Here is a 26,158-nt window from a genome sequence, read left to right on the forward strand (position 1 = left end):
CTCCACTATTTATACTTCCTGGTTTTCTGTGTGTTTTATCTCCTTTGTTTCCTGTCTGTTCATCTTGAGCTGCTGTGCTGCCTGAGGTTTGACTAGTTTCTCTTTCCTTTAATTGCTGTTTAATTTTCAAAGTCTCTGAAAACTAGAATCTGCCTGCTTTTGAGTCTGTTATCTTGACACGACACAGTAGAGGCAAAAATGAGCACAAGTTGCTCTGACTTTAGCAATTATGGGGAGGCAAACAAGGATCCTGACTGCTATTGCCACCTTTGTCCACCAGATGTTGCTAACGAGCAGGAACAAGCAGCTTAGTGTCGAGGATGAAAACGCAGCAAAGACAATCTGATCATTTTTACATGTGCATCATTTCAGAGAAGGACTGGTGAAAACAAAGTAAGGTTTCAACATGAGGGCATTCAGGATGGAAAGTGAAACGAAATGTTCAAAAACCAATGTCACACAAAGGTTATTGGTTGAACTGTGTCGGGGGAGGAGGAGAGGAAACGGTGTGGCGTAAAGGATTTTTGCTTTCACTTCATATTCACCCTCCTACATGTTGAATTTCCCATCTCTGTCTACTATATAATTTCACAGTGTTGACATTTATTTTATTAACATGGACCACCACAAAGGACAATTTCAGGAAGTGTAAATGTGCGATCTACCCCCATGAATCTTTGCGTTTTAAAAAGGCCTTTGCTGCAATTTCAGCAGCACATCATCTAAAACGGGGGTGTCCAAAGTCGGTCCTCGAGGGCCGGCATCCTGCACATTTTAGTTCTCTCCTTGGTGGTAGTGACAACCTTTTCAGCATGTCAATGTTCCTCTTGGGCCTTCTAACGAGCCATCATTTGATGCAGGTGCATTAAACCAGGGAGAGAACTAAAACATGCAGGATGCCGGACCTCCAGGACCGACTTTGGGCACCCCTGATCTAGAGTGTTTCCAACAGCCTTGCACAGCTACAGAACGGCTTTAAAGAAACATTCAATGCTACAAAATGTGAAAGGTTTCAGAGTGTCTTATTTTAAAAAAGGTATTACAGTTGTTTAGTTTGCCAGTGTCGTCTTTAGCAGGGCTGCTGGATGATTTTCTTTCTCAGGTCAGAAACTTGTTACCATTGGTGCTAAATTTGACTGGCAGCTAATCGGAAAGGCGAGCATGGCAAATGGCATTTCACTAAATCAAGTTTTATATTTTAGAATGACTGAAACATTAGATTTTTCTTTTTTTTTATTTATTTTTTTCCTGATCTTCCCTCAAACTTGCTGAGGCCTCCCACTTTGATGAACACCATTCTAGGTGTGCTGGCTAGTTTTCCGCCACACTCTTTTGCACGCAGCCCACACTTCTTCCACCTGTTTTCTCCTCTCAATTCTGAGGAGAGGCCAATCGATAATCTAGTTTTGGTGGGTAGCTGCAGCTCCTCCAGAGCTGCCGCTGGCCTCTTGGCTGCCTCAGTTTCCTAACCCAGGCAGCTCTTGGTGGTCGCACGCTTCCCACTTTCAGATGTTGAATTGAAAAGTTCCCTGCAACATCTTGAAGGTACTCTAGTGAAAGCCAAGGCGAACTGGCTGTGAACTTTTCATCATGTGCAGAAGGAATGAAACGTGATTCTAAATCGCAACCTGCCTGTTGGTGAGACAAATTGTGTCCTGTATGGGTTTTAAAGGATCACAGGAGTTGATTTGTGACGAGCTTCGACACTGCGTGTTTCTTGGAGCGTAATCGTATCAGGAACAATCCCATATCTTTGACAGGTTCACACTTGCTGCTGCCATCAAGAGATGAGAAGGCTGGAATGCTCCAGAGGGCAAAACATGCGTATCTGCTTGTTTACTAAAATGAAGAGCCAGTCTGAATTTTTGTTTCATGACCTATTCCTCTTGTTCGTCCTGACGGGGGNACTTATATAAACAGCAAACAATTTGAGCATGATTCAGAGATGAATGTTGACTTACAGGCTGGATATCAATGAAACCTTCTGAACTTCCAGGTTGATGGATCTGAAACTCTTCTCCCAAATGTGTAAGTAGGGAGGAGTACTGGCAGCAGCTGCAGGGCTACATCATCTTGTCTGTCTGCCAAACATAAGCTTGTGTTAAAATGTTAAATCTTAAAAACAGTTTATAAAACACCTCTTGAGCTTCAATACCTTAAGGGAGAAAATTCATGTTGTTGAGAAGATGGCCGCTCCTTTCTCTTCTTGGCCATACAAAAGATCTTCGTTGAGAACAAGAGAGAGAAGACACAAAAACGGGCCGTTAGTGAATTTAAAGGTAAAGGGCTACATTCTCAAAAACTAATTTCTGACTGATTCTAGTTTAACACAAAACCTCACTATTGAATGTGATGCACTTATTTAAACAATTTGAGCATTATTCAGAGATGAAGGTTGACTTACAGGCTGGATATCAATGAAAACATCTGAATTTCCAGGTTGATGGATCTGAAACTTCTCCCAAATTAGTAAGGTGGAGCAGGAAGGGGTACTGGCAGCAGCTGCAGGACTACATCACCTTCTGTATCAAACATAAGTTAGTGTTAAAATGTTGCAGTAACTAGAAAGCATGAAAACATTTTAGAGAACATTTCTTCTGAGCTTCAATACCTTAAGGGAGCAGACTCATGTTCTTGGCCACAGAGAAGGTCTTTGTTGAGAACAATGAGTTTGGGTTTCGCTTAATTCTGAAGATCCTGGATGTAAAATTACAAAATCTATTAGAAAAGAAAATCACAAATCAAACTTTAAGAATGACTGGATTCAATCTTATAGCTGTCTCCACTGCAAATAACTTGTAATTAGCCAGCAATTTCAAATGTTCAGAGTAATTTTATGTTCCTAACAATAAATATAGCACTTAATGAAATAAAATGACACATATAATTTAATTTAGAAGTAAAACTTAACACAAACTTAGTGCTGAATAACTTTCAGCACCAACTTTAAATAAATGTATTTGTAATTAATAGTAACAATAATAATAAAATGAGCAAACATTAACATTAGATATTGTCTTAGTTTTGCTTTTAATTCGTTNCCGGTTCTCTGTTTTAGTTTCAGACGAGCTTTTTAAGAACCACAAACACCACCGGCTTCAATTAAAGCGGTGCATAATCTCCCACATGTGCTTCATCGCTCTTTAATTACAGCAACTCCCTTCTCTCTGCTCCTTAAGCTTCTCCCGTCTGGAGGATGTTATCGCCCCTGCCTCGCCTCCCCTGCTTAATCCCATCTTGTTCTCCTGTGGTTGAGTGGGAAATTTGGAGAATTCTTTTCAGCGACCACACCACGCTCTCAAGTCACATGTTCTGCTTTTAATCCCCCCCCTTCCTGTCCTTTTCCTAAATAAGGAATTTCAATTTTAGTGAGGAAACAAAGTTGGAGCCTTCTGGGCGGGTCATGGAGTGAAATGAGAGGGTCTGAAGGCGTAACTGTTTGCTCTCTCTCTCTCTCTCTCTCTTTTGTCACAGGCAGGAGGAGGTGTTGCTGTATTTCTGCTGGCAGTACACTTTGCACCGAGCCGTGGAGGGAACAGGAAAACACAGCAGCACAAGGCCAAGTTCACTTCTATCCACCTGAAAGCTACAACACAACGTGAGTAAAATCACTTGGTTTTCCTTTTCAATCCGAGATCTTTCTGGTAGTTCAGATTCCTTTTTGTTTGCTGTGGGTTATTCCATACAGGGAGAATGAAAAGAGTTCAATAATTCAAGCACCCCACCCTCTTTCTTGCGCTCATTCCTTCTTTCCTTCACTGTTGAATTATGCACAGGTTTGGAGAAAATGTTCATGTATTCCTTCAGGTTCAACCTCTTCAAGTTGGAATTGTCTATTTTAACCATTGTTCGCTTCACACACTGAATCGCAAGCGTCCAATTCAGGAAGTACATGCAGAACATTATCCATCATGTGCCTCATGTCAAGCATGAGGTGTTTTTTCTTATTGCGAGTGTGAGAAATCAGGTCTGGCAGAAATTAAACAAAAGCTGATATCGGCCCCTTTACTTGGCTCTGTTATGTGATCTTAAACTCTGTTGCAACAACAAGTCAGTTGTGAAACGTTTCGTTTGACAGAAGATTGCAAGTTATGACACGAGAATGGGAGCACTGGTGGAAATGAAAGCAACGGTCTCGCAGATGCAAGACCGCTACAGGGTCTTCTGAGTTTCAGGTATAAAGAAGTATCTTTAGACAAACGTTGGTGGAAATGTGTTTAACACCAGGAACAAATGTGTACACATGAATTTGTCATTTTATTTGATAGAAAAGCAGGCGAGATTTAACTTTCGATAATGACTTGATGCAGCTCTGTTGCATATTGATCAATTATAGAGAACTTTCAGTAAACTCATAACTCGTGATTTGAAACCATAAGTATAAACGGTTATGGTTTCAGAACCAGTTTACAGAAATGGATTTGCACCGCTTCTACATTTTGACGTACTAACAGCGATACGGGAGACGATTAGTGCCACAAAAAAAACATAATCTGGATTCTGATTGTCTCATAATCCAAATAACATTCTTGGGTGTGTCACTTATATTGCCATGTAAAAATAATTGCATAACTATTTCTTTTGTTATAGGATTTGCAAAAGCGGACTTTATCCACCCTGAAAGCGTGTCCCTTTGAGTTTTAAGACTAAATTAACTTGGTGGTGCATAAACAAGACTGAGATTAGTCATAATCCTCTTCTGTACAATATGTCTAAAATTTCAGATTGTTTTTTCATTTGGGTGTAATCAACATAGAATAATGGCATAGCCCCTCTCCCACCTGTTGCTGAATATAGCTGCCTGAAAGACTTCTCCTTATAAGAATGATAGTTTAACTATGAAACAAAAACTAAGAGCTCTCTTAAATGAACTTCAGCAGAAAGTTTGACTATTTTTTTTTACACTAAAAGTGTAATGATGGATAAAAAGAAACTCAACACGTTGTGGGTTTTAAATCTAAATAAGCTCTAATATTTTCTCTCATGGATTCAACATCTATAATGTTGGTTTTGACACTTTTGGTGCTTTTTTTTTTAAGAAAAAAAATCCTGTACATTTTTCTTTCAGCACTTGATGCTGAAACGATAAAACTGCACTAAATTTGCTTCTTCAAAAATCTCATTGTTCCTTGTCTACACATTTTGTTTGCTCACGCTTTAAAATAAAGCCACACTAAACTTGAACACGATTAAACAATTAAAAATGTATAGATGTCCTCGGTGACCTTGGCAGCAGAGTTGGTATGACTGTCACTGATTACAAGATGTTCCCAGCAGCTGCTCCCCGTTTTTTAAGGAGCAAAGATCCTCATGAAACATTTCTAAATCCCCCAGTCTGACACTTAAACACACAACTGGCTTGGAAACAATGCAATTTGCTCAAAAAGTGCCTTGTAATCTGAGAGTTTACATTGACTTTGTCATCCTCAATTTCTCACTGAGAATAAGTCCTGATGTTTGCAGCTGCAGCTTGTTAACCCGGGCATGCCAGAACATCTCTGATGAAACGCCTCCGATTGAGAAACACACTTTAGATGGCTTTGGGATTTTTTTTATTTATTTTTTTTACACTTGTTGCAACAAACTAGTGGAATAATTTAGAGGACAGGAAGAGATCCATCTGGTGGTGTAACCACTGAAACCAGAAAAAAAAAAGACTGTGCAAGTGATGTTTAGCTGTTTCTGTGAGGATGATACGTCAAGCTATCATCACTTATTGTGCAAGTCTGAGTGTTTTGTGTTGCAATGGACAAAATGGGTATGTCTTTCTGTACCAGAGAACCTAATTTTAAAGCCAATCCTCCTGTAAAAACCCACGAGCGCATGTTTGCATTGATATTTACTTACAAAACATCACTTTTCATCTGTGCACGATTTAACTAACAAAAAAAAACAGGAAGACTTTCCCATCACTTCAAATCATGTGCATAATGTTATCTGGTGTCGGTCATGAAAAACCAGAAATTGCAGGGTTTTGCATCCTTGACCTGCTTCCCCACAGGCTGAGTATTGTTACAATTTAGCGGGCTGAATGCAGCGTTTGTCATTTTGAAGCCTGTTCCCATAGTGACGACCATAGTGTTTTGTTTAGATCCCTCCGTACACATAGCTACTTTTGTCAGGAAGGGGGGAAGGAAGTGACAGCAGAGTGAGCAAACAGGATGCAGGGAGCAGGGCGGTTCGACAGGAAGTTCATACAGCATTAATAAGTGAGACAGGCCAGCCACAATTGCTTGCAGAGAGCAACCGGGTTGTAATCCGCAAGACATCCATCACTTTAATTTTCTCGTGTTTGTTGGATAATTACACTGCCATGGCCTGGATAATGAAAACACCACCACTCATTGTCTTGGCCATGATTTGCAGTCAAAAGTTAAATGTGTTTTTGTATTGTAGAAGAGGACGCAGACTGTATTCCTATAAAGTTTCCAGAGGATTCATTGTTCCTCATTCTTCCCTTTTTTATTGAGAGAGCAACTGGTTTTATCTTTATAGTTTAATATATGCGCTTAAAGTGGCTTTCAAAAGCGCATGTACACTTCTGGTGCATTCTGACCGCAAACTGCGTTCTGTAAAACTCTAATCTAAAAAAAAAAAATCTGAATTCACAAGTTGTTTAAATCTGACAGTGTGAATCTTAGTCAAACAGTAGTTCAATCTCAGATTTGATGAGCAGTGCACTTGAGTAATTTTAGTATATTGCTACATGGTTTCAATTGGATTTAGATCTGGACTTTGACTGGGCCATTCCAACTCATAAGTATTTGATCTAAACCTTTGGTAGATGGAGCTGTTTGCTTTCGGTCACTGTGCTGCTGGAAAGTGAACCAATCTCTAGTTTCTTACAGAATCAAACCATGCACTGATCAGTTTTCCCGAAACTGCTAAGCTAAAGCATCCCACAGCATGATGCAGCCACCACCATGTCACTCCAAGAGGATGATGTGTTCAGTGATTTGCAGTGTTCATTTATAAAACACTCCACATGTTTTATATGGCTTATTGCAAACATTTAACAGATTTTTCTAATGTCTTCAAAGATTAAAAAAAAAGTGTATGCTAAAGGTACAGACATTCCAAAATGGTGGGTGGGGTGGGGGGGGGAGTGAGAACAAAATACTTCTGCAAGGTATTGCATATCTGAAAGAAACTTGTCTAATGCTAACTACAAAAGAAAGTTATGCAATCCCAAATAGCATAGAAATCTTGGGCTTTGGGTGTGCACAGTGCAAACATTTGGTTGCAAATGCTGCAATAACATGGACACGCCATCCTGCACAGACTTAAGGTTAATGAACTACCAGCTTATCTAACTCTCTCATTGACACCCAACAGGACCAATATGGCTAACAGGGGTCCATCGTACGGCCTGAGCCGTGAGGTTCAGAGCAAGATTGACAAGAAGTACGACCCGGAACTGGAGGAGAGGCTGGTGAAGTGGATTATTGCCCAGTGTGGCCCCGGCGTTAAAGAGCCCGAGAAAGACAAGACTGGCTTCCAACAGTGGCTCAAGGATGGATGTGTGAGTGTTTAGTCTGCAGGAATGTAATTATCTAAATAGGACTTAGTAAATCACACTGGTGGCAGCGTTAATGAGAGGGATCTGTTTCCTTCTGTGTTTAGGTACTGTGTGAGCTCATAAACAGCCTGCATGGAGCCAACAAACCAATTAAGGCCATTAAAACCTCCAGTATGGCCTTCAAGCAGATGGAGCAAATTTCCATGTTCCTTAAAGCCGCAGAAAGCTATGGAGTCATCAAAACGGACATGTTCCAGACTGTAGATCTTTATGAAAGTAAGAATCAGCAGACACCTGAAGTGTTTTAGCAGAATTATTATAGTATAAATGTTCTTCCTCTTGAATGTGTTCAAATGGGACTGTTGCATATTTGCAGGCAAAGACCTGGCTGCTGTTCAGAGGACCCTGCTGGCCCTGGGAAGTTTGGCTGTCACCAAGAATGATGGCAATTACAAAGGAGATCCTAACTGGTTCCCCAAGTGAGTTTAACACTTTTATTATCCTTGTGACTAAATCCAGACAAAAAAGCCTGAGGTGCTGAGAGTTGTGCTCGTCTGTGTGCAGGAAGTCGCAGGAAAACAAGAGAGATTTTTCAGAGGACCAGCTGAACGAAGGCAGGAACGTCATCGGCCTGCAGATGGGCACAAATCGAGGAGCGTCTCAAGCTGGTATGACGGGCTACGGACGGCCGAGGCAGATCATCAACCCCAACCCCTGAAGCAGGGCAGGTCTCATACGGCCCTCAGAGGTTCTACCAGGAGGGACAGAGAAGCTGTGACTCTGACTTTGGCCGTGAGGAGAAAACTGACCTTACCGGTCAGGAAAAACTGGACCAAATTAGGGACCAAAGAGAACCTGAGCACATATTACATAGACCTTAAGCTGATTCCTAAAGCTTGGTACATTGTAGATTTATAGCTGCCTGTCTCTTGTGAATTACATTTTTAAATCGATTAAGTTTCATTCACAACCCGAGAGGGAGTATGTTAAACTTCTGAAATTGGGTTTCTGTGGGAAAGTTGTGAACAAATACTATCTTGCCTGTAATGGGTAATGCACTTAAAGTTTTCATCTGATTAGTTTCCATGGAGGCTAATGCTAACTGCTAGTCAGAGTGGGCCCAATATTAATGGAGAGCTGCCATCTTAAAGTGGCTCTAATTTCAAATCTACTTTTTATGCAAATGCTATTTTGTAAATCTTCAAACTAGAATCAAATTTGCATTAGATTAATTTACAGAGTTTTTTTTAACAATGAGTTGGTGGTCTGTTACAATAACAGATTTATCCTGTCATTTACAAAATTATTGTGTAATAAGTATAACTTGGTAAAACCACTTTGCATTTCACATGGCAATGGTTTCAGAACCATAAGCTTCCATGTAGATTAAGTCTAATGCAAACATGATGGTGGTTTAAATGTTTCCAAAATGGCTTTTGCATTACCTGGTGAGACTGGAGTTATTTGAAGACGGCATCAATCCACTTTGATTTTGGCCCCATCTGGATTAACTGTTAGCTACAGGAAAGGCTATCCACTGAGAAATTGCAGAGAAATAATTCCTACTGGTAAGATATTGACGGTTCACAACCTCTCCACAGAAAATCGAATGAAAGTTCTGTGAATGCAAACATTTACGATTGTATCTTTCAGTGTGGCTGGAAAAAATGTCAAGCAACAATCAATTCTCTGTTCTCTCTGATGTTTCTCTGTTGTAACCAGGACGCAGCTCTTTTTAAAAAAAAAACAATAAAACTTCACCGGGTGGTGCATTCAAAGACATGCCAATGTCTGAGTAATACGTTTGCAACGCAAGAAGCTACAGTTTGAGTTATTAGACACCATGTTACCATCTGCATACTTCCAGTGTTGACTTTCTGGCAGTGATAAGTGTTTTTGGATGTCTGAGTTGTGAAAGTACTTTGAGACAAAACAAAGGTCATCATATTATAATTCAGCATGGAGAAAAATGTAAGCAAGAGAGCAAACAAAGTAAATTGCAGGATATGTGACCCATTACTTGCCCAGGAGCAATTTTGAGTCTGTGCTGGAACTTGGCTGAAGATTTAAAAAATTGATCTGTGACACCCAAAAATATTCACACCCTTTACTTATTTTGTTCCAATAAGTGCTAAAATCCAACTTCTACATGTTTTTTCTTATCAAAAAGCTTTACACAGCAAAACCTGTGATGCCTTTGAAAACATATTTTTGAGTTATCAAATGTTAAAAATGAAAACGAGTATTCACATTCTTTATTAGTTAGAAACTAAGCACAGATGTGTTCAGGTTTCCACTGATCGCGCTTCTGATTTTTTTTACTTGATTTGAATCTGTGGTTAATTCAGCTGATTGAACAAACTTATCTATGAAGGGTTTCACAGCTGAAGGTGCACATCAGAGCAGAAATGAAGAAAAGGAAATTGCAGTCCTCCAAAAGCAGATCATGTGAAGTCTCCATTATTTAGCAATGGAAGACTTGATGAAATACAAGATTATGCACTTCCTGTCCCTTGTTCTACGTTTTGCTTCATGCAAAGGGTCTGAACTCTCGCCTATTGAGAATCGATTGATGTTACAGTTTGCCCACTTTGAAACACTATTAGTGAACTTTTAGCGATGAAAAATGCACATCTAAGTGTTTTGACTCATAACAGGCTGCTGTAGATCTTTGACAAAACACATCATTGCACCTAAAACTAGAGCTCATATATTTCTGCAACCAAGCCTAATTTCTAAATATGTTTCTTTAAAAAGCGTGGTGCTTTTTGTCACAAAGCTTTAAGGAAACGGACACAATCTTCTCTGGCTGGTAGACCGTGGACAACATGATCAAGTGGTAGCAACGGGTGAAGCAACGAGTCCGTGACAACCGCTTTAAACTTGAACCGGATCTCTACCACAGAACAGCAGATGTGATGAGATCTGACAAAAAGAAAACAACTTCCCCAACAGCCTGGAGGAGAGAGCAAGCAGGAGGGTGTTATGATGGACTTTGCCTGATTGGATGAAACAAGATGAAAAAGCAGAGGGGGATTCAGAGGAGGAATACCGATTCTCCTGCCAAGGTTCTGTTTACATTGTTTTCACTTTTAGATCTGTTCAAGCAAAGTTCAACCTGAACCAGCTCAGAGAAGGGACAAAGACAAAAGGAAAACTGGGAGGAAAGCACAAAAAAAAAAATAGGACAAAGCAACATTTGATAAGAAAAGATATTCTAAAGCAACAAAGTGTTATTTCAGAAATAGAAACATCCAGATGGAGTTAGGGGAGAGTACAGGGGTTGAGGTCAGACATGGGATGGGGTAAGACTAAGAAGGATTTCAGAAAGCAGAGGCAATTTCCAAAAAAGGAGTCATTGTTGCATGGAGGGGGTTAAAAAAAGATGTACCTTCCTGACCCCCACACTGAACAGGATACAATGTGAGCACCTACACACAAAGGAATAAGTCCATGCACTTCCTTGGGTGACACATTTTTTTCATAATTTCTTCCTTCTGCAGCAGAATCCACAGCTGTGGTAAATCAACTGTAGACTCAAAAGTTGTATTACTCAATGGGTGTTTGCTATGCATGAAGATAGCCAAAAGGGAGAAAAATCTGAGAGGAGCCATCTGAAAACCTGAAACCACATCCACAGAAGAAGGCAGCACTATTTTACAGTGCCCTGTAAAATATTCATGCTCATTTAATTTGTCTGCATTTCCATCCAGCAAACTCCACTGAGGACTTGTGGGCTGTGGGAGGAGACACGAGTACCGTGGCAGAAAACCCTACATACTCAGGAACATCATTTCACACTCCAGATAGAGAGAAACCACAAAATAGTTAAAGGCAGCTCTAAATACAAATGGAAGACACAATAGGTCACCAACCTTGAATCATTATCCTTCTACATTAACACAAACTGCCGCTTTGTGTCGGCGTGTTGCATAAAAACCAACGTAAAACTTGTTACGGTTCGTGGTGCAACATTAACACAACATGTAAGAGGTATGAATGGGTCAGCAAAGTTCTGCAAAATCTCACCAAAATTTGGCAGTGTTGTTTACTTTTGATGTAAGCTCCCACAAAACGGGTTTTAACAGAGTCTGCCATGTGTTGAACAGGCGCCTCTCGCCCAATCACTACTGGATTTAAGCACCAGGTCCACCATGACCTCACAAAGATAAGTAGGTACAAATGGATGTTTTGGAGTATCTGTTGCGTTAGCGTTTGCTAACTAACTTGTGGCACTACCCATCTGTGATGATGGGTGCTCAAACTAACCTGACTAGTGTAGCTTTACAAAGCCTAACTGATCCATCGAATCCCAGCCAAGTTCAGCAGGAGGCACAGCGGACGTGGAGCAACAGCAGGACAAAGCCTCCCCTCTTTAAACAGGAAGTTCAAACCTCTTCTTCCTGCAATTGTCATCAGTGTGAAATTAGACTCCTGTAATATTTCGCCATGACGTGGCGGCAAGAGCACATATGAAGCAGGCTGTTTGTTATTATTATGTAATGGCAAGGAGATGCCAAACAGAGAGAAAAGATTAAAAGCTTTTTTAAGAGGAGTTGTGATTATGTAACCAAGTCTTATCACTGCGAACAAGTTTCTTCATGCCTTGGACTCTGAACTATGAGAGAGAACATTTCCTCTGTATCATCCTGAGTTACTCTGAGAGGTGTCCATTTTGATCTACCCGATTGCCTCATAGCCGTCTCTGTGACGACAACCAGCCAGCTTTCCTAGGTTACAGACAACAACATTCATTGATATCCTTGGTGATTTTAACCCCCCTCCTCTCCCTTCTCTCGGTCCGGTAGCATTTGTCATCTGCTCCGCTAGAGAAAATAAAACGTTGAACTTTGTACTCATAGCTCATCAGTCTTTCTTTCATTAGGAAAAGCAAACTACATTCTGGTGCTTCTCTTTTTCGCTTGCACAAGCAATGGTTAGTGGAAACCTGTGACCAAAAGAACTGTGAGAAAGTCGGATCTCAAAGACGAAATAATTAGAAAGAGGGAATAGTGATCAAAGATTATAGGAGGCATTTTCTAAAACACACTTGAGGGATTTGTCCCTGTAGAAATTTCATCTGATTGTGCTTTTTTTTTAACCCACCTACTTCAGGTTGTCAGTCTGTTCTAATTAGTGTGACAGTGAAACTGATTTCAAAAAGGAGCGATTACTTTTTCACATTACTTTAGATTTTTTTTCTTCTGTTACTAAGTAAAGCCAACATTTAAAAGCTGAAATAGACAATAGTCAACTGGATAAAATCATCAGTGGCTGCCAGGCACGGCTAATCCATCTCATTTGCTTTTGCTGCTCCCTTAAATCTCTGTCTGGTTGTACAGTCAGAAAGCCAGGCAGAGAGATGTTGGAGTTGGGGACAAAATCTTTGCGTGTTGTGACCAATGGGAGAGATGGGTTGATCTTCCTGCTTCTCTTCGGTCCTGCTCTGCCTCCACGAAACCTCCACGATTTGAGGTCATAGTTCAGGTATCGTTTGAGATGCTACACCCAGTTGTGAAAACAAGACCTTGTTGCCCCGGTTACACATCGCAACAAAAGGGCTCAAACTAACTTATCAGAGGCTGCCTCAAATAGAAGAGAAGGTAGAAAAAGAAGCTGTGACTCTTTATTTTTTATCTAAGCCTGCGCTAGAAGATGTAATCTGCACAAGCTGCAGCAAGCCCACTCTGATCTAACATGATTTGGCCAGAACTTCATGAGAACACAGAGACTGATGCCTTCAGAGCCACCTGGTTTATAGAAGCTGACATTCCAATTCAACCACCTCAGACTTAAAGTAAACAGAAGTCGGGGCGCTGTCGTTTGGCAAAGTGTTCAGATCGGCTCCGCAGCTGCCGGGTTGGTCATTCATGGCTTTCTCTGTGACATCAGCGATGAACAATCAACCCATCTTAAATGCTCCCAAAACAAAGGAGGTGATTTTTGAAAGTAATGGGAGTAGATTTAGTAGTGGAGAGAAAAGAAAAAAAAACATCTTTACCTGATCGCGGTGCGAGTTATTTCGTGACAACTTCAGGTCTACACGGGCATGTACTTAAGTAAAGTTAATCCAAGTTTTATTAGCAAAATATCTCCCATTTATAAAGACTTCTATGAAAGTCATTTATAAAGACTTTCATAAAGGGCAAAACCAACATGTTTGTTTGCAGTCAGAGTCAAATAAAAATCTTTCTGGGGGAGAAACTTTCAGAAAATTAGCCCTTTAACGTACAACAAGAGCAAACCTGCAGCATGTACCAAGATGCACTGAAAACACGACAAGCAGGAGAACTGCACCACTGCGCAGTGAGTGGTGCACCATGCACATTTACGACATGGCAGACTGCAAATGCAACACATAGAGGCCACAAAAGGGGAAACAGATTATCCAAAGATGAAAAGATGATTCAAAAGTAACCTTAAAGGAAGGCAAAACAAAAAAACAAACAGGAAGTACCCGACTTAATATTAATGAAAAAGTAATTCATCGGATTCACAAAGTTTGATTTACCTAAATTTATTTCAGCTGGGTTTCAGACATCAAATGAAAAAAAACACAACTGTTCATCTTTTTTACTTATAGCCACACCTGTTTGGTCCATGATGACAAAATGTCATTTCAGAAAACCTGTAAATATGACATTATAAAAAGAAATGTGTGACATTTAGTCCCTCACAAAGGTTTTTGACCACTTGTTCACATTTCGCAACAAACTTTCATGTGTTTTTGTGAGATTTTATCTGGTAACACAAGCAAACAATTTATTATTATTTACTTTTAGAAACTGCAGTTTCGGTTGAATCTAACCAATCCTCTGCGCCTCAAACAGGACTTTACCATTCAGGAGTGCCAGGTCAAATCAGGCCGGGTAGAAATTGGAACCACTTTTCAGATTTTTACGTGTAAAACAATTTTAAACAAGCATCCAGTTCACAATTTTGCACAATTCTCATCATCTGCTTGGCAGCAGGTCTGTGCTGCCGAGTTATTTTTCACTTTGCCAAAGCTTTTAATAAAGCCGTGAAAACACGAACACATCGTCAGCCTGCAGAGGAATGCACTCTGCTGCCATTCGCTGGCATGTCGGAGGCCATAAAATTGGCACTTGGGTCAGAGAAGGAGGAGACGTTTTTGACTTTAGAGATCCCAGTTTGAATCCTAAAACTTGCTGGGAAAATGAAACGAGGTGGCCGCGTTAAAACCTTTTTAATCCTTCAGCACGTACTGGGCACAAAGCTGCTAAAGTCCACCGCTCCTGCTGTACCAACAGGAGACAGATCTTCCACTCTGATGAGGTCACTCAGGGGTTTCAGATTGATCCAACTCATGTGGTTTCAACATTTGTTTTTCACCCGTGTCAGAAGCGGAAGGTTACAGAACGGTGCGCGGGAGGGAAGATAAGAAACCATCTGTATGCGACTTCTGCAAAAAAAAAACTTCCATACAAAGACGTTTCTCAGTGATTTCAGTGTGGCTCTTGGACTGAAACTAATGCCACACTTAGTAACGTCAAAACATTAGGACTCTAAGTGACGCAGTGGAAAAACTGTCACACATCACAGCAGATCTCTGGCCTCAACCCTTGACTGTCTGGCTGAAGCATGAGAGCGGACAGCGTCCTATTTGCTGCTTTAGCGCCTCCTACTGGCTGCTCTCACGCAGTCTGTGTCTGTCATACCTGCTTCTGAGGCGCACAATTACAGAAAATGTACAAGAATTAGACAAGAATTAACATTTGGAAGATCGCAGTCAGTTGACTGGCTAAGCCTTCATAGCAACACCAAGTCATAATATTGACGAGTTGCAGTCAGAAAGAAAAGGGGAAATGAAATCAGGATAATAAAATAAGCACAACAAAGGAAATATGTATTTAAAGGCCACATATGAGTGTCATAAATGAGGACATTACCATTAACTGACAGCAAGTGTAGTTCTGGGCTTTTTATGACTATGTGCAGCAGATGGGGATGTTCATCAAAGGTCACCAAGCAGCAGCTCAACAGGCTGGAGTCAGGAGACGGTCAGCTGGGGTAAAATGTTAAAGGAAAGTCAGTAACATGAGAATATTGTCAACAGATGTATCAGAGTAGAAATGCCTTCTGCAATCCTTCTAGTGATTAAGCTAATCTAAAAGATGTGATGTTGCTTGAGGGATCTGTTTGAAGGACAGGAGGTACATTTTTGATAAACACATAATAAACAATACAGTGCATTGCAAAAATTAAAGCACCTCACCTTTGTCATATTTTGTCACCTTACAAATACATGAATGTATTTTAATAGAATTTTCTATAATACACCAAAGTCTTTAGAGCAAAGCACGTAGAAATTTAAAAGGTGGTGGTGTGAATTGGTAATTAGAGCCCCATACTCCAAAAAAACTTTAAATAAAAGTCAATCAACTACTGTAATTACAGTAATTTAACCACAGTGTAATCCAGTTGTTTTGCAAAAAGCTCAAAGGATTGTTAGTGAACAAACAGCGTCACAGCAAGTCCTGGAGCAGAGCCAGGGTGTTTTTAAAACCAAACGAGATCTGTGTGAGGGGTACTCTGCATTTTTTCCAAGTCTTTATAACTTTTTCCTTCCACGTAACTTTCTATGAATGTGCTTGAATGCAACACTCTGAACAACCAGCTTCTTTAGACCTTTTATCACTTTCTCTCCATATGGAGGATATCACTGACCGTCTTCTAGCCATCTGTCAGGTCAGCAGTCCTCCCTGTGATTCTATAGGCCACAATATGGCCCTTATATAACATTAAAAAGTTAAACAAGCTTTTTAAAAAAAATAAACAATACTGTATGTTATATCAAATTCGGATATATTTTTGCACTGGAAAGAAAATAGGTTTTTCCAGTGCCCAGCAAAGTGTAATAAACTGGTCACTCTTTTGTTTATTTAGGTAAAATTGAAAATACCTTTTCCTGACATGGCAGGTACTGAATGATGGCATCAGTGAAACCATAAAGGCTGCTTTGGAGACTTGTTGGCCATTTGGAGTTGTTTTTATTTCCTTTATTAGTTTTTGCATGCATGGTGCTAAAATAAGTTTGGGTCTTCGTCTACAATCGTTTATACTCGCCTATCTGCACTCCAAGCCGCAGATAAGATCCAGTTTAGCTGAACAGTTGATTTTCAGCTGATTTTCAGGGGTGGGTTGTGGACATTTGGGACTAGATCACATTTAACAGTGAGTCTGGGGTGCTTTTCCACAAATCCACCCCGTGTTTGACCTTCCTGCTGGTGTGCATGTTGTTAGAAATGTCATACTTAGTATCAGCTCAGAAAAACTTGCTGTTCCAGTTAAAGGCCAAACTCAGTCTGTTTATTTTTGTGATAGTGGGGCAAAAAAGGGGTTTCCCGGAGGTGACTCTGTGACATTATGAGGTTACGTTCCTGCATGTAGTCTTCTGTGAATGCAGCAGTAACGCAGGAAAGAACAATCGTATTGCAGAGCTGCTGCACAGAGGCGTGTTCACAAAATGGTTGCTGAATTTCCTCAAACCCTAAACTGTTCCTCTCCACTTTTGTTCAGTCACGAAACTGCCACGTTTTTGGAGAGATTAAAGATTAAAATACGGGTTTTGCGTATTTTGTTGGCTGGTAAACGTGATGAGGTTTCACCGTCTACATCACAGGTGAAACTGATGCGATGCAGATGGAGCTCGAGAGAGCCCTCATGTGGCTGATGTAGGTCATGACAATTCACAGCAAACCTTCAGATCTCAAGGGTTAATCATTCTCTGATAGTAAAACATTAAACAAAAACTCTTTATGAGTTCTTTTATCTGCTTGTATATTTTTTTTATTTCCTCATAAATTATATATTCAGGTTGTGGAGTTACGACCCGATTCAATTTTGGTTTTAAGTTTTGATCAAGGAATCACTTTACAAGAGTTAATGCAAAATCTGATAACAGCCATCAAATACTATTGCTTGGGGAAAGAGACCGAATTTTCTTACTCTTACATTATATTCAATGATTTGTTTTTCTCCTTCAGTGTAGAGGTGGGGAAATTTTGAAGTCAACCTTTAATTTGAAACAAACATTTTCAAAGACATTCAAACAAGTCCTGTAAAGATTTGAGTAAATATGCTGATTTATTCTCTGCGTTTGTTCATCCATTATAACATACAGATAGTTCAGTTGTTTTTTTCATGTTTTTGCACCCAAAGACACTTTGATTCTAGGTGCCTGCAGTACCAACGTCAAAAAGTTAAATAAATATATTAGGTTTTAGAATCAAAGTTGCTTCAAAGGGAGGTGATGCTGGACTGTAAGCATGCCATGTCACAACTTTTTCCAAATATTGAAAGGAAATTCACTTCACACTGAGTAAATAAAATAAAATTTGTTATTTGGCAACGCTTAGGAGGCAGGCTTTTCTGTTGAGATTACAAAGTTTTCATTTCCTATGTGTTGACGGAAGGGAATGCTTAAATATTTATTGTAGTCTGTTTTAACACTGAGGGACCGTGGACATTGGGCTTCCTGTATTTACTTTTCTTTAGTTCGGGCTTTTTAAAGTCTAAAACAACAGAAGCTCTAACTGATTATTCCCTGCCGTCTGAAACACGATCTTTCTGCGAACCCAGCATGCACGAGCCGTTACGATTTGCACACGTGTTGACAGATTTAGCTGGTCATGCACCAGAGGCCTCGAAACGGGACAGACCACGTCCCACGGGGAAGGCTGCGGGCCGCACTTCCAATTAGTGGAAGACACATCGAACATGAGGAAAATGGTTTATTATCTCTGTGTTTTACAACGAGGCAGCCATCGTGATCGGGCCCTGCATGCCTAACTGTTTAATGAGGCCAATTAAAGATGAATCGACACCGCCTCCGAGTGCTGCAGAGTCATTACGGCGTACGACAGATAAACTGGGTGAAAGCAAATTAATCCAGTAATGAGGAACTCTGACTAAAAGAGAAGAGACAGGGAACAAGCAGAGGGCCTTATTAGTGTCTCTGCCAATTTGCTTCTCTGACAAAACGGTTCATTCTGGTGGCGACTGCAACTCATTCACGCTGCGCTGCACACAATAAACCTGGACCTTTTTTTTTTTTTTTTTTTTATTATTATTAAAATCAAATTACCCAGTCATGCGAGATATCATGATTTTTCCAATCAGGAGCAGAAAACACAAGGTTGGATTCGTCTTTATTGGAATATTTTAATTCAGTAACATGACAACAAGCCATAAGAGAGCAAATATCCCATCATACAGACACAATCTGCCGATCACTTTCGATCCCTTAAACACAACAAGGCTCCTTTCTACACACACAAACCAGCACCAGACTCACTGTACATATTTAAGGCACACACACAGAGTATTTGCATGCAACACACACACACACAGACACACACATGTGCAAGTGCGTAAGATAGCAGTAATGCCAGAAAACTCGATGTGCAACAGGAGCCGCAGCATTAGCTCACAGACAAATTATTCTGTATGTTTTGTTTTTTTTTTACTTGTGATTGTTTTTAGCATTTAGAGTGATCTTATCGAATATAGTTCAAACTTTTGCCTAAAAATCACTTGTTAGCACAACACAATGAGCAGGTCACAGGAGGTCAGTTACATGTGGGTCAGGAACAAACAAATCAACACTGAAGAAATCTGACTGGGGAAAAAAACAAAGAGAAAGACAAATATTTGTGTGTATTAGTAAAATATGTTGAAAATATGTTGATATCAACGGCCCATGCCTTGGGCCGGATAACAACGTCTAGGTGCACTAGGATTTTAAAAACCTATCCAAACGACTAATTCCATCTAACCAATCCTGTGGTTGAAAGTCTTTCTAAAGAGGCTCCAGAGAATGTGCTTTATGGACTATATTGTGGTACAAGCTTGTCCCACTGCTGGTCAGCTGGCTGAAAGACTTAGTCAACCATTAGGATAAAGAAAAACTAATTTGGGAAACATTTGCACTAAGAGGACGCTGAGCAGCTGACTGGAGGCTGTGGTGGAGTAGATAGCCATACTAATCACCCAATATCAGTTTATTATTCTTAATTTACTCTTCAAAGTGCAGAAAGTGAAAAGATGTAGTATTTTGAAAAACAACAAAATTTAGTAGGTAGTCTACATTTTTATGCATCAGAACAACAAAAACGTAGTATAGTTGTAATAATTGGTCATTTTGTGTGGACAATTATTTTCTTTCCATTTTTCTCTTCTTCTTTGTGGAACTATGAAATAGTTTCACTCAGAATTATGAAACCAGCACATGTCTATATGTCAAACAAACTGCACACAGGAGGAAGAAACACACAACAGGAGGACAACAACAGTAGCAACGACTACATATATACTGTTTTTTGTTTGTTTTGTTTTTGGTAAGCAGTACATTTAGATCTGTGCCCATACTGATTTTAAACGCACTAACAAAGATGTTAACTTGCTATTTAACTTTGTGAATACGATGTAAATCACTGTGCTGGATGGGAAAGAAGATTCACATTTCACAGACGGTGTTTGGAAGACTGAATGCCATCGTGTCACTAATATGGGATACTAGGATACTAGTTGGCTGTGTGTGTTTAATTTCTAACGACCCAGTCGAGGTTCGCTTTAGCACACATGCTGCTGCGCTAGCATCCCGTCTGACCAGGAGTAAAGCAGTGAGACATTCTGATGAAAGTCCAAATGCAGCTTTTTCACCCAATTATTTACAGGAGCTTATAAACGCTCGTCGTCGGTATCGGTGTGATTTAGTTTTGGATTGCTAGTGCTGCGTTTGAACACTTCTTTCTCCAGGGTCAAATGATAAAACACACAACTACTGTGAGCTTTAAAAGGCAAAAAAAAAAAAAAAAAAAAATAGAAAAATTGGTGCTTTTGCTTTATGCGGATTGTCTCCTTTTAACACATACACCACAGTTTCAAATATATACATACGTTTTTTATTGCAACTGTACGGGTTAGTGATGTTTTTGATCCGTTTTTAGACACCAAGAAATTTACAACAGAACGTAAACCTGAAAGAAGGTCTGCAGCTTTCCAAGTGACTGGATAGGCTTTACTTTGGATCGCTCAGTTTGCTCATCAAAACAGTCAAAAGTGAGGCAATGAAAAATTAAAATATATTTTTTCTTCATTTTTCCAAATTTAGATTTACATTCAGAACTACGGCTCAATGTCAGACATTGTAAAGTGGTTTTATTCCATCTGTGGCTGCAGTGAATTGAACTTACAGCTTCCTAGTGCAATCGGTGTCTATGTCGGGCATGGCGTCTTCCTGCTCTAGATCCCCCTTCTCCTACTCTGTCAGACATTTCAGCCCTTAAACCAGCGATCCCCTTCTCTCCTCGGGCGTCTCCTCCAGTATGTGAAGCAGCAGGTCGCTGAGAGGCTTGGCCAGGGTGTTGTAGCCTGCTGGCGTCAGGTGGAGGTAGTCAAACATGTCCTGGGAGCTGATGGTCCCGTCGGAGTGGATGAATTCGTTGCTCACGTCCAAGAACAGAGCCTGGCCCAGCCGTGGCAGCCAGGAGCGCAGGAGCCTGTTGACTGCGGCGTTCTTCTCCCTCAGCGGGTTGGGCTGCTCTCCGCGGGGTAACAAACCCTCAACGGCACAAAGACATGTCAAACTTTAGAGGACTTCCATGGAGTCGCTCAAACCCGGGCATTCACAGGCATCAAATGATGCGCTACCATTTCTCAAATCTGACATTCATTCTTACTTCTATCAAATGAATCCTATTTTTAGTCTGCATGAAGCTTGTAAGCACAGCTTGATTTTATTTTATTTTTTTTTACATTGGCAGAGGGGGTTGGAATATCCATGAAGTTGTCAGAAAGAAAAAAGTAACTCCTCCTGTAATTTAGGGTTTCACTTTCCAAGACATAATAAAACCACTGAGTTTTTAATCCAGCATCTAAATGCATTTCCATCCCATGTGTACAAAAAACACACAACAGGTTCCACACAGTCACGACTTGAGGCGCTTCAGTCAAATGTATTTGATTAACTGATCATCATCAAGTGTGACCACGTCTACAAAAGCAGGAATGCTGTGAAATAATGGACTTTGTGTAAAGATAAGGGCAACGATCCGAAAACACTGCAGCAAATCTACACCAGAATGTTTTACTGCCACAGATGAGTCCAGATCTCAATCTGACTGAAATAATGTGTTTGGACCTTTGGAGATTAGAGCAGAAATTGGTGTCTGTAATTTTCAGTGAACTGAAAATGGATCCAAAAATGTCTTCTTCAACAATTAGACGGCCTGATAGAGTGGTACAGAAAACGACTGCTGACGGTTATTGCTGCTGACGGGGGATGTAGAAGCAACAAATCGTTGGGTATGCTTAGATTTTCATGCTTGAATTTACCCTATTAGCTAGATATGAAGGACTAGTCGTCAAATTTGTTGTGTAATTTTTTTTTTTTTTTTTTACACTTGGGATTAGATTTAAATAATTTGAACATCTGGTATAAGCCAGATTATTTTTATTCTATTCTGAGCAAGAAACATGTCGGCAAAGACACAGGGATCCTTGTTAACGTTTAACAATTTTTCTCTAAGTTTTTAAGATACAAATTCTGTTAACAGTGTTTTTTTTTTGTTTTTTTAATGAACATGTCAGAGTAGTTCAAGTACCATTGGCCCTCTGCTAACCAGAGGTTCAGTGGTGACTGATTAACTGGGGTGGTTGTGAAGGTTAAATCAATGTTTAGGTGTTTTAAAGCAAATTTGTTTTAGAAGTGAAGAAAGAACGCATCGCTTTTCTGTTTCCTTGTTACAGTTCAGCACATCGAAAAAAATCAAACTTTGTGGAGATTTTGTCTTTGTTCTTTTGGAAGCAATAGAAGTATGAACAATTTTTTTTATTATAGTAATTTCCATGAACATAGTAAGAGTTGTGTGCCATTTCATCAAGAGCGGAGACTTAGGAATAAATCACTCCAGTTAGCTAGCCCATCAAAAGCAGTAACAAGTTTATATATAAACTAAGAGCATCAACACTGATTTATAAACTCACCAGGACAACAATCTTAGCTTTGGGGAGGCGGTTAGTGAGTAGTTGTGCGATGGCAACAATTCCTCCTGCAACCTGCTCTGCTGTGTGGTCGTGATTGTTGGTTCCCACCCACAAAACCACCACCTTAGCAAGAGCACAGAGAGTCCGTTTATTACTTTTCACAAAAGAAATCGGGCAGAACAACTGAAAACAGTCTCTCCAGGGGGTTTCCTGAATACCAGTATATAAGCAAAATGAGCTTCAGTTTTGCTTTCCCACCTTTGGGCGGATGTTCTGCAGCTCGCCGTTCTGCAGCCTCCACAGCACATTGCAGGTGGTGTCACCGGCTAGACCAAAATTAAGTGCATGAAGAGGAGAGAACATCTCCTTCCAGATCTACGGAGCAAAAGAAATCTCAATTTTACACGAAATCACTGCAAGAAAATAAAAATAAAACAGGAACATGTCTGCGAGTCATTTTATCACATTGGTAGCACAAACAGCCTCTGCACAACATGCTGCTTCCTATTAATTTAACGAAACATAAGTAGCTTAACTTTATTGCAGCAATCATATATGACAGCACAGTGTGATTATAAAACATAAATTGCATGAAGGAAAGCACTTTTGAACTATTCTTACCACACATGCAAATTTTGGAAACATGTTAACTTGGAAGAATGTGTATGTTTAGCAAAACTGGTAAAGTAAGTCAAATATCCAATGAAAACAATGCACACAGTTTGCCTCACCTCATACTGCTCCATTAGTTGCACCATTGAGTCCCCTACAAAAAGAACCTCTGGTTCGCCATCTTTGCACTCCTGCACAAATCTTGTATGCTGACCACACACACACACACACGCACGCACATGCACACACACATAAAGGTTGGTTACTGCTGGCATGTAACAGACCACATCCACCTTCTTCATGTTATGAACAATGCTTTTCAAAAGCCTTCATATCGCTTCTATACCTTGAAACTGTCTAAGTTTATTTCTTAACTCCCTTTACTCTGACACCTCTAAATAAAAAAATAGCAAGCAGGCTGGAAGCAAGTACTTGCTTTCAGTATTTAATTTTAGTATAAAGTATTTCCCCGGTGTTCACAGGTTTTAGGGACAGCAGGGGCTCCCGAATAGCTTTAATCCATGAATACTTCAGACCCTTTCTAAAAACACTTACTATTTTAATAATTCACACATCATATAGACCTTAACATGCATTGATTTGCACAGTGGAAATCTTCTTGGCATTAGTGCAGAAGCTAAGATATATGGTTTTCCTCATCTTAGCTTTTGGATTTACAACCAGTCAATGGCAAGAAAACTGAATGCCGCTCCTGGATTGGTTGCTTTGCGAACCAATCCAGCATTGGCCATGAACACCAAGGAACACACAAAGTTGTGAAGAAGTTTAGATTATGAAATGGCATCAAAATCTGTTCACACAAAAATGTAAAGTGTTTCCCAAAACTGCTTGTATACACTGTTCTACCCGGATACTGTGATGAAGGAAAAAATGGGTGAATCGTAACGGATATACCTTTCGCAGTATTCACTGTATATAGTGTAGCAATTACACGACACTGTTCAGTTTTCTTGGCATTATGCAGGCCTGCCTTTATGGAAGAAAGATGTTAAGTTTGACACAAGTTATGTAGGAGACACAGCAAACATGGAAAATGATGTTCTGCTTAGATAAAGTGGGAAAAAAAAACAAAAAAAACAAAAAAAAAAAACATCCGTGGCAGAAAACTAACAATGCAAAAATACAGTATAAGTGGTACAAATAATTTTGGGAGATTCACTATAACTGAAGTTGAGGATAAACATCCTGTGACATCATTTTTGAGCAGCAGGGAGATGAGAGTGATCTATTCGAGTTAGGCCAAATCCTACAAGCTGATCACAGCCAGGACCCGTCAGGTTGGCCGTCTGATTGAGGGCTTGAAGCAAAGCAGGTTGTCTTAGTTGTACAAGCTTCAGAGGATTAACCTCGCAAAGACCTGCCAGAAAGGCGCCACTAAACAAGCTGGATTGACTGTTGCACTGAAAACACACAGGTCTTAACAGTGGAAAAGCAGACTCATCAGGATTTACAGGATCAGAGGACAGATTAATTGCCATCTTATGATAATTTGAACATAAACACATGAACAAGTTTAACACCACGCCTTAAAGCATTTAGCACACAATTATGAGTGCAGAACATACCTGTGACATCCACCGTCCATCACCCTGCCGATCCTCAACTGGCTGAGGCACTGCAGCTGGGTTCAGATCATCACCACTCATCATGCAGGAGGAGACCCCGCCGCAGGTTAATAGGTTAAACTCTATACCAGTCCGTGGTTAACGCTGGAAGACAAGATTGTGGGTTCAATTTGATTAAATAGCTCTAGTAAACATTAGTATGATGCAGCTCTCAGCAGCGGAGCAGACAGACTAGCATAATAAGACGGATGTAGGCCACTTTCCCTCGGATGAAGGCGGGTATTTAGAGATCACACAGTAGATCGCATTAACTCTGTTGGGTTACAGTTTATCTGACGTTAGCGTGTTAGCTGCTACGAAGCTAATTACACACGACAGCGTGACGGACACGCCATTAAACAGAACACGTCAAAAATCATGGTAAAATGTATGCGAAACACCACCTGACGCTGACAGGGTGTGATACCTCTCCTGTCAGACCCGTGGTTCTTCAGCCACGGCTTAGCTCGAGCTCTGTGCTGTTGTTACCGGTTAGAGAGGTTATTTAGTGATTAAACTGACAAACAGTAGGTGTGTCAATAAGGTAAACTCTGCCGTGGCAGGAGAACTCCGGCGGTGTAGTGTCGAGTCTGGTTTCCCTTTGAGATGCCTCCTTGCCGTTTGCGCTTCTATACACTATTTTACGGCCGCTTTTAACCCCCCCGCCCCCGCACTCACAAAAGTTTATATTGGCGCTTTCCAAGCATTATTTATTTATTTATTTATTTATTTGAAAGCTAAACGAGGCACGTGATACGAATATTATGCATATTTACATTTTTGTAAAGCTAAGCATTAACATTTAAAGATAAATATTTCCTTTAAAAATAAATAGATCTTTAAAAAACAAACAAAAAACGACATTTATCCATAAAGAATTTGGTCAAAAGAATATAATTATTATTTCGTCAACACCTGTTAGTAAAAATAAAAAAATAAAAGATCACTACTCGAGTTCACATCCCGTTGCCGTAAAACACATTATAGAAGCGCATGGCTTTAGCTGGTAGAAAACATCTTTACGGGGGAACTCGGCTCCTCTCTGCACCTGCAACGGTCTAAAAAAACAACATGGAGCTGATATAATTATTCCCCGAGCAGAGCTTTACAGGAAACCACATCAGCAGGTCAAAGTCTTTTCATCGCAATAAGCAAATATATAGATGGTAGCCTAGCAACCATACATTTACCTTGCAGTAATCGTCGAGGTTTGAGACCGCGTCGCATTCGCCTGAAAGGCAAGAAAAAGGGAATAAATCACTACAGTTAGCTAGCCCAGCCCAGGAAAATCCGCGAGGGTTAACATCGTTAGGATTTATCCACACATCACGCTAGTTTTTAGCTGACGCCAAACAGCGTGTTTGGTTTAGTCATGAAATCCTAAAAGTATTTC

General features: G+C 40.2%; 2 protein-coding genes and 2 long non-coding RNA genes across 9 annotated transcripts; 2 read left to right on the plus strand and 2 right to left on the minus strand.

Moving 5' to 3' along the window:
- Window positions 1-9,301, plus strand: LOC103133986 (transgelin-like). Of its 2 annotated transcripts, XM_007546018.2 has the most exons (6): window positions 1-86; window positions 3,475-3,598; window positions 7,336-7,522; window positions 7,624-7,795; window positions 7,896-7,998; window positions 8,084-9,301. In XM_007546018.2, exons 3-6 carry the CDS (start codon window positions 7,343-7,345, stop codon window positions 8,235-8,237), a joined length of 609 nt encoding a protein of 202 aa, XP_007546080.1. In that variant the 5' UTR covers window positions 1-86; window positions 3,475-3,598; window positions 7,336-7,342; the 3' UTR covers window positions 8,238-9,301. The 2 variants fall into 2 exon arrangements, with proteins under 2 accessions (XP_007546080.1, XP_016523863.1); XM_016668377.1 differs by lacking the exons at window positions 1-86; window positions 3,475-3,598 and adding an exon at window positions 3,962-4,047.
- On the plus strand, window positions 474-21,186 carry LOC107835586 (uncharacterized). The gene is made up of 3 exons (XR_001661386.1): window positions 474-795; window positions 14,103-14,110; window positions 21,175-21,186. It is a non-coding gene; the product is annotated as an uncharacterized LOC107835586 (long non-coding RNA).
- On the minus strand, window positions 1,918-2,703 carry LOC103133985 (uncharacterized). 2 transcript variants are annotated; one of them, XR_475796.2, is made up of 4 exons: window positions 2,612-2,688; window positions 2,405-2,522; window positions 2,156-2,223; window positions 1,918-2,081 (listed from the first exon to the last, which is right to left on the minus strand). It is a non-coding gene; the product is annotated as an uncharacterized LOC103133985 (long non-coding RNA). The 2 variants fall into 2 exon arrangements; XR_001661385.1 differs by having other exon boundaries at window positions 2,405-2,703.
- Window positions 18,674-26,158, minus strand: pafah1b2 (platelet-activating factor acetylhydrolase 1b, catalytic subunit 2). 4 transcript variants are annotated; one of them, XM_016668374.1, is made up of 6 exons: window positions 25,193-25,385; window positions 24,727-24,870; window positions 23,260-23,349; window positions 22,787-22,903; window positions 22,529-22,651; window positions 18,674-21,104 (listed from the first exon to the last, which is right to left on the minus strand). In XM_016668374.1, the coding sequence occupies exons 2-6, from the start codon at window positions 24,808-24,810 to the stop codon at window positions 20,826-20,828; spliced, it is 693 nt and encodes a 230-aa protein (XP_016523860.1). In that variant the 5' UTR covers window positions 24,811-24,870; window positions 25,193-25,385; the 3' UTR covers window positions 18,674-20,825. The 4 variants fall into 4 exon arrangements, with proteins under 4 accessions (XP_016523860.1, XP_007546082.1, XP_007546081.1 ...); XM_007546020.2 differs by having other exon boundaries at window positions 25,170-25,385; XM_007546019.2 differs by lacking the exon at window positions 25,193-25,385 and adding an exon at window positions 25,956-26,154 and having other exon boundaries at window positions 18,675-21,104.

Source organism: Poecilia formosa, unplaced genomic scaffold (genome assembly GCF_000485575.1).
Source record: "Poecilia formosa unplaced genomic scaffold, Poecilia_formosa-5.1.2 Scaffold14, whole genome shotgun sequence".
In the NCBI taxonomy this organism is placed as follows: domain Eukaryota; kingdom Metazoa; phylum Chordata; class Actinopteri; order Cyprinodontiformes; family Poeciliidae; genus Poecilia; species Poecilia formosa.

Excerpts from the sequence above, each read along its gene's own strand:
- LOC103133986 (XM_007546018.2), top strand. The coding sequence starts at position 7,343 with ATGGCTAACAGGGGTCCATCGTACGGCCTGAGCCGTGAGGTTCAGAGC. Across the intron at positions 7,523-7,623 it reads AGTGGCTCAAGGATGGATGT|GTACTGTGTGAGCTCATAAA; the intron begins GTGAGTGTTTAG and ends TTCTGTGTTTAG. Across the intron at positions 7,999-8,083 it reads GATCCTAACTGGTTCCCCAA|GAAGTCGCAGGAAAACAAGA; the intron begins GTGAGTTTAACA and ends GTCTGTGTGCAG.
- pafah1b2 (XM_016668374.1), bottom strand. The coding sequence starts at position 24,810 with ATGATGAGTGGTGATGATCTGAACCCAGCTGCAGTGCCTCAGCCAGTT. Across the intron at positions 23,350-24,726 it reads ATGGACGGTGGATGTCACAG|CATACAAGATTTGTGCAGGA; the intron begins GTATGTTCTGCA and ends GTGTGTGGTCAG. Across the intron at positions 22,652-22,786 it reads TGCAGAACATCCGCCCAAAG|GTGGTGGTTTTGTGGGTGGG; the intron begins GTGGGAAAGCAA and ends GCTCTTGCTAAG.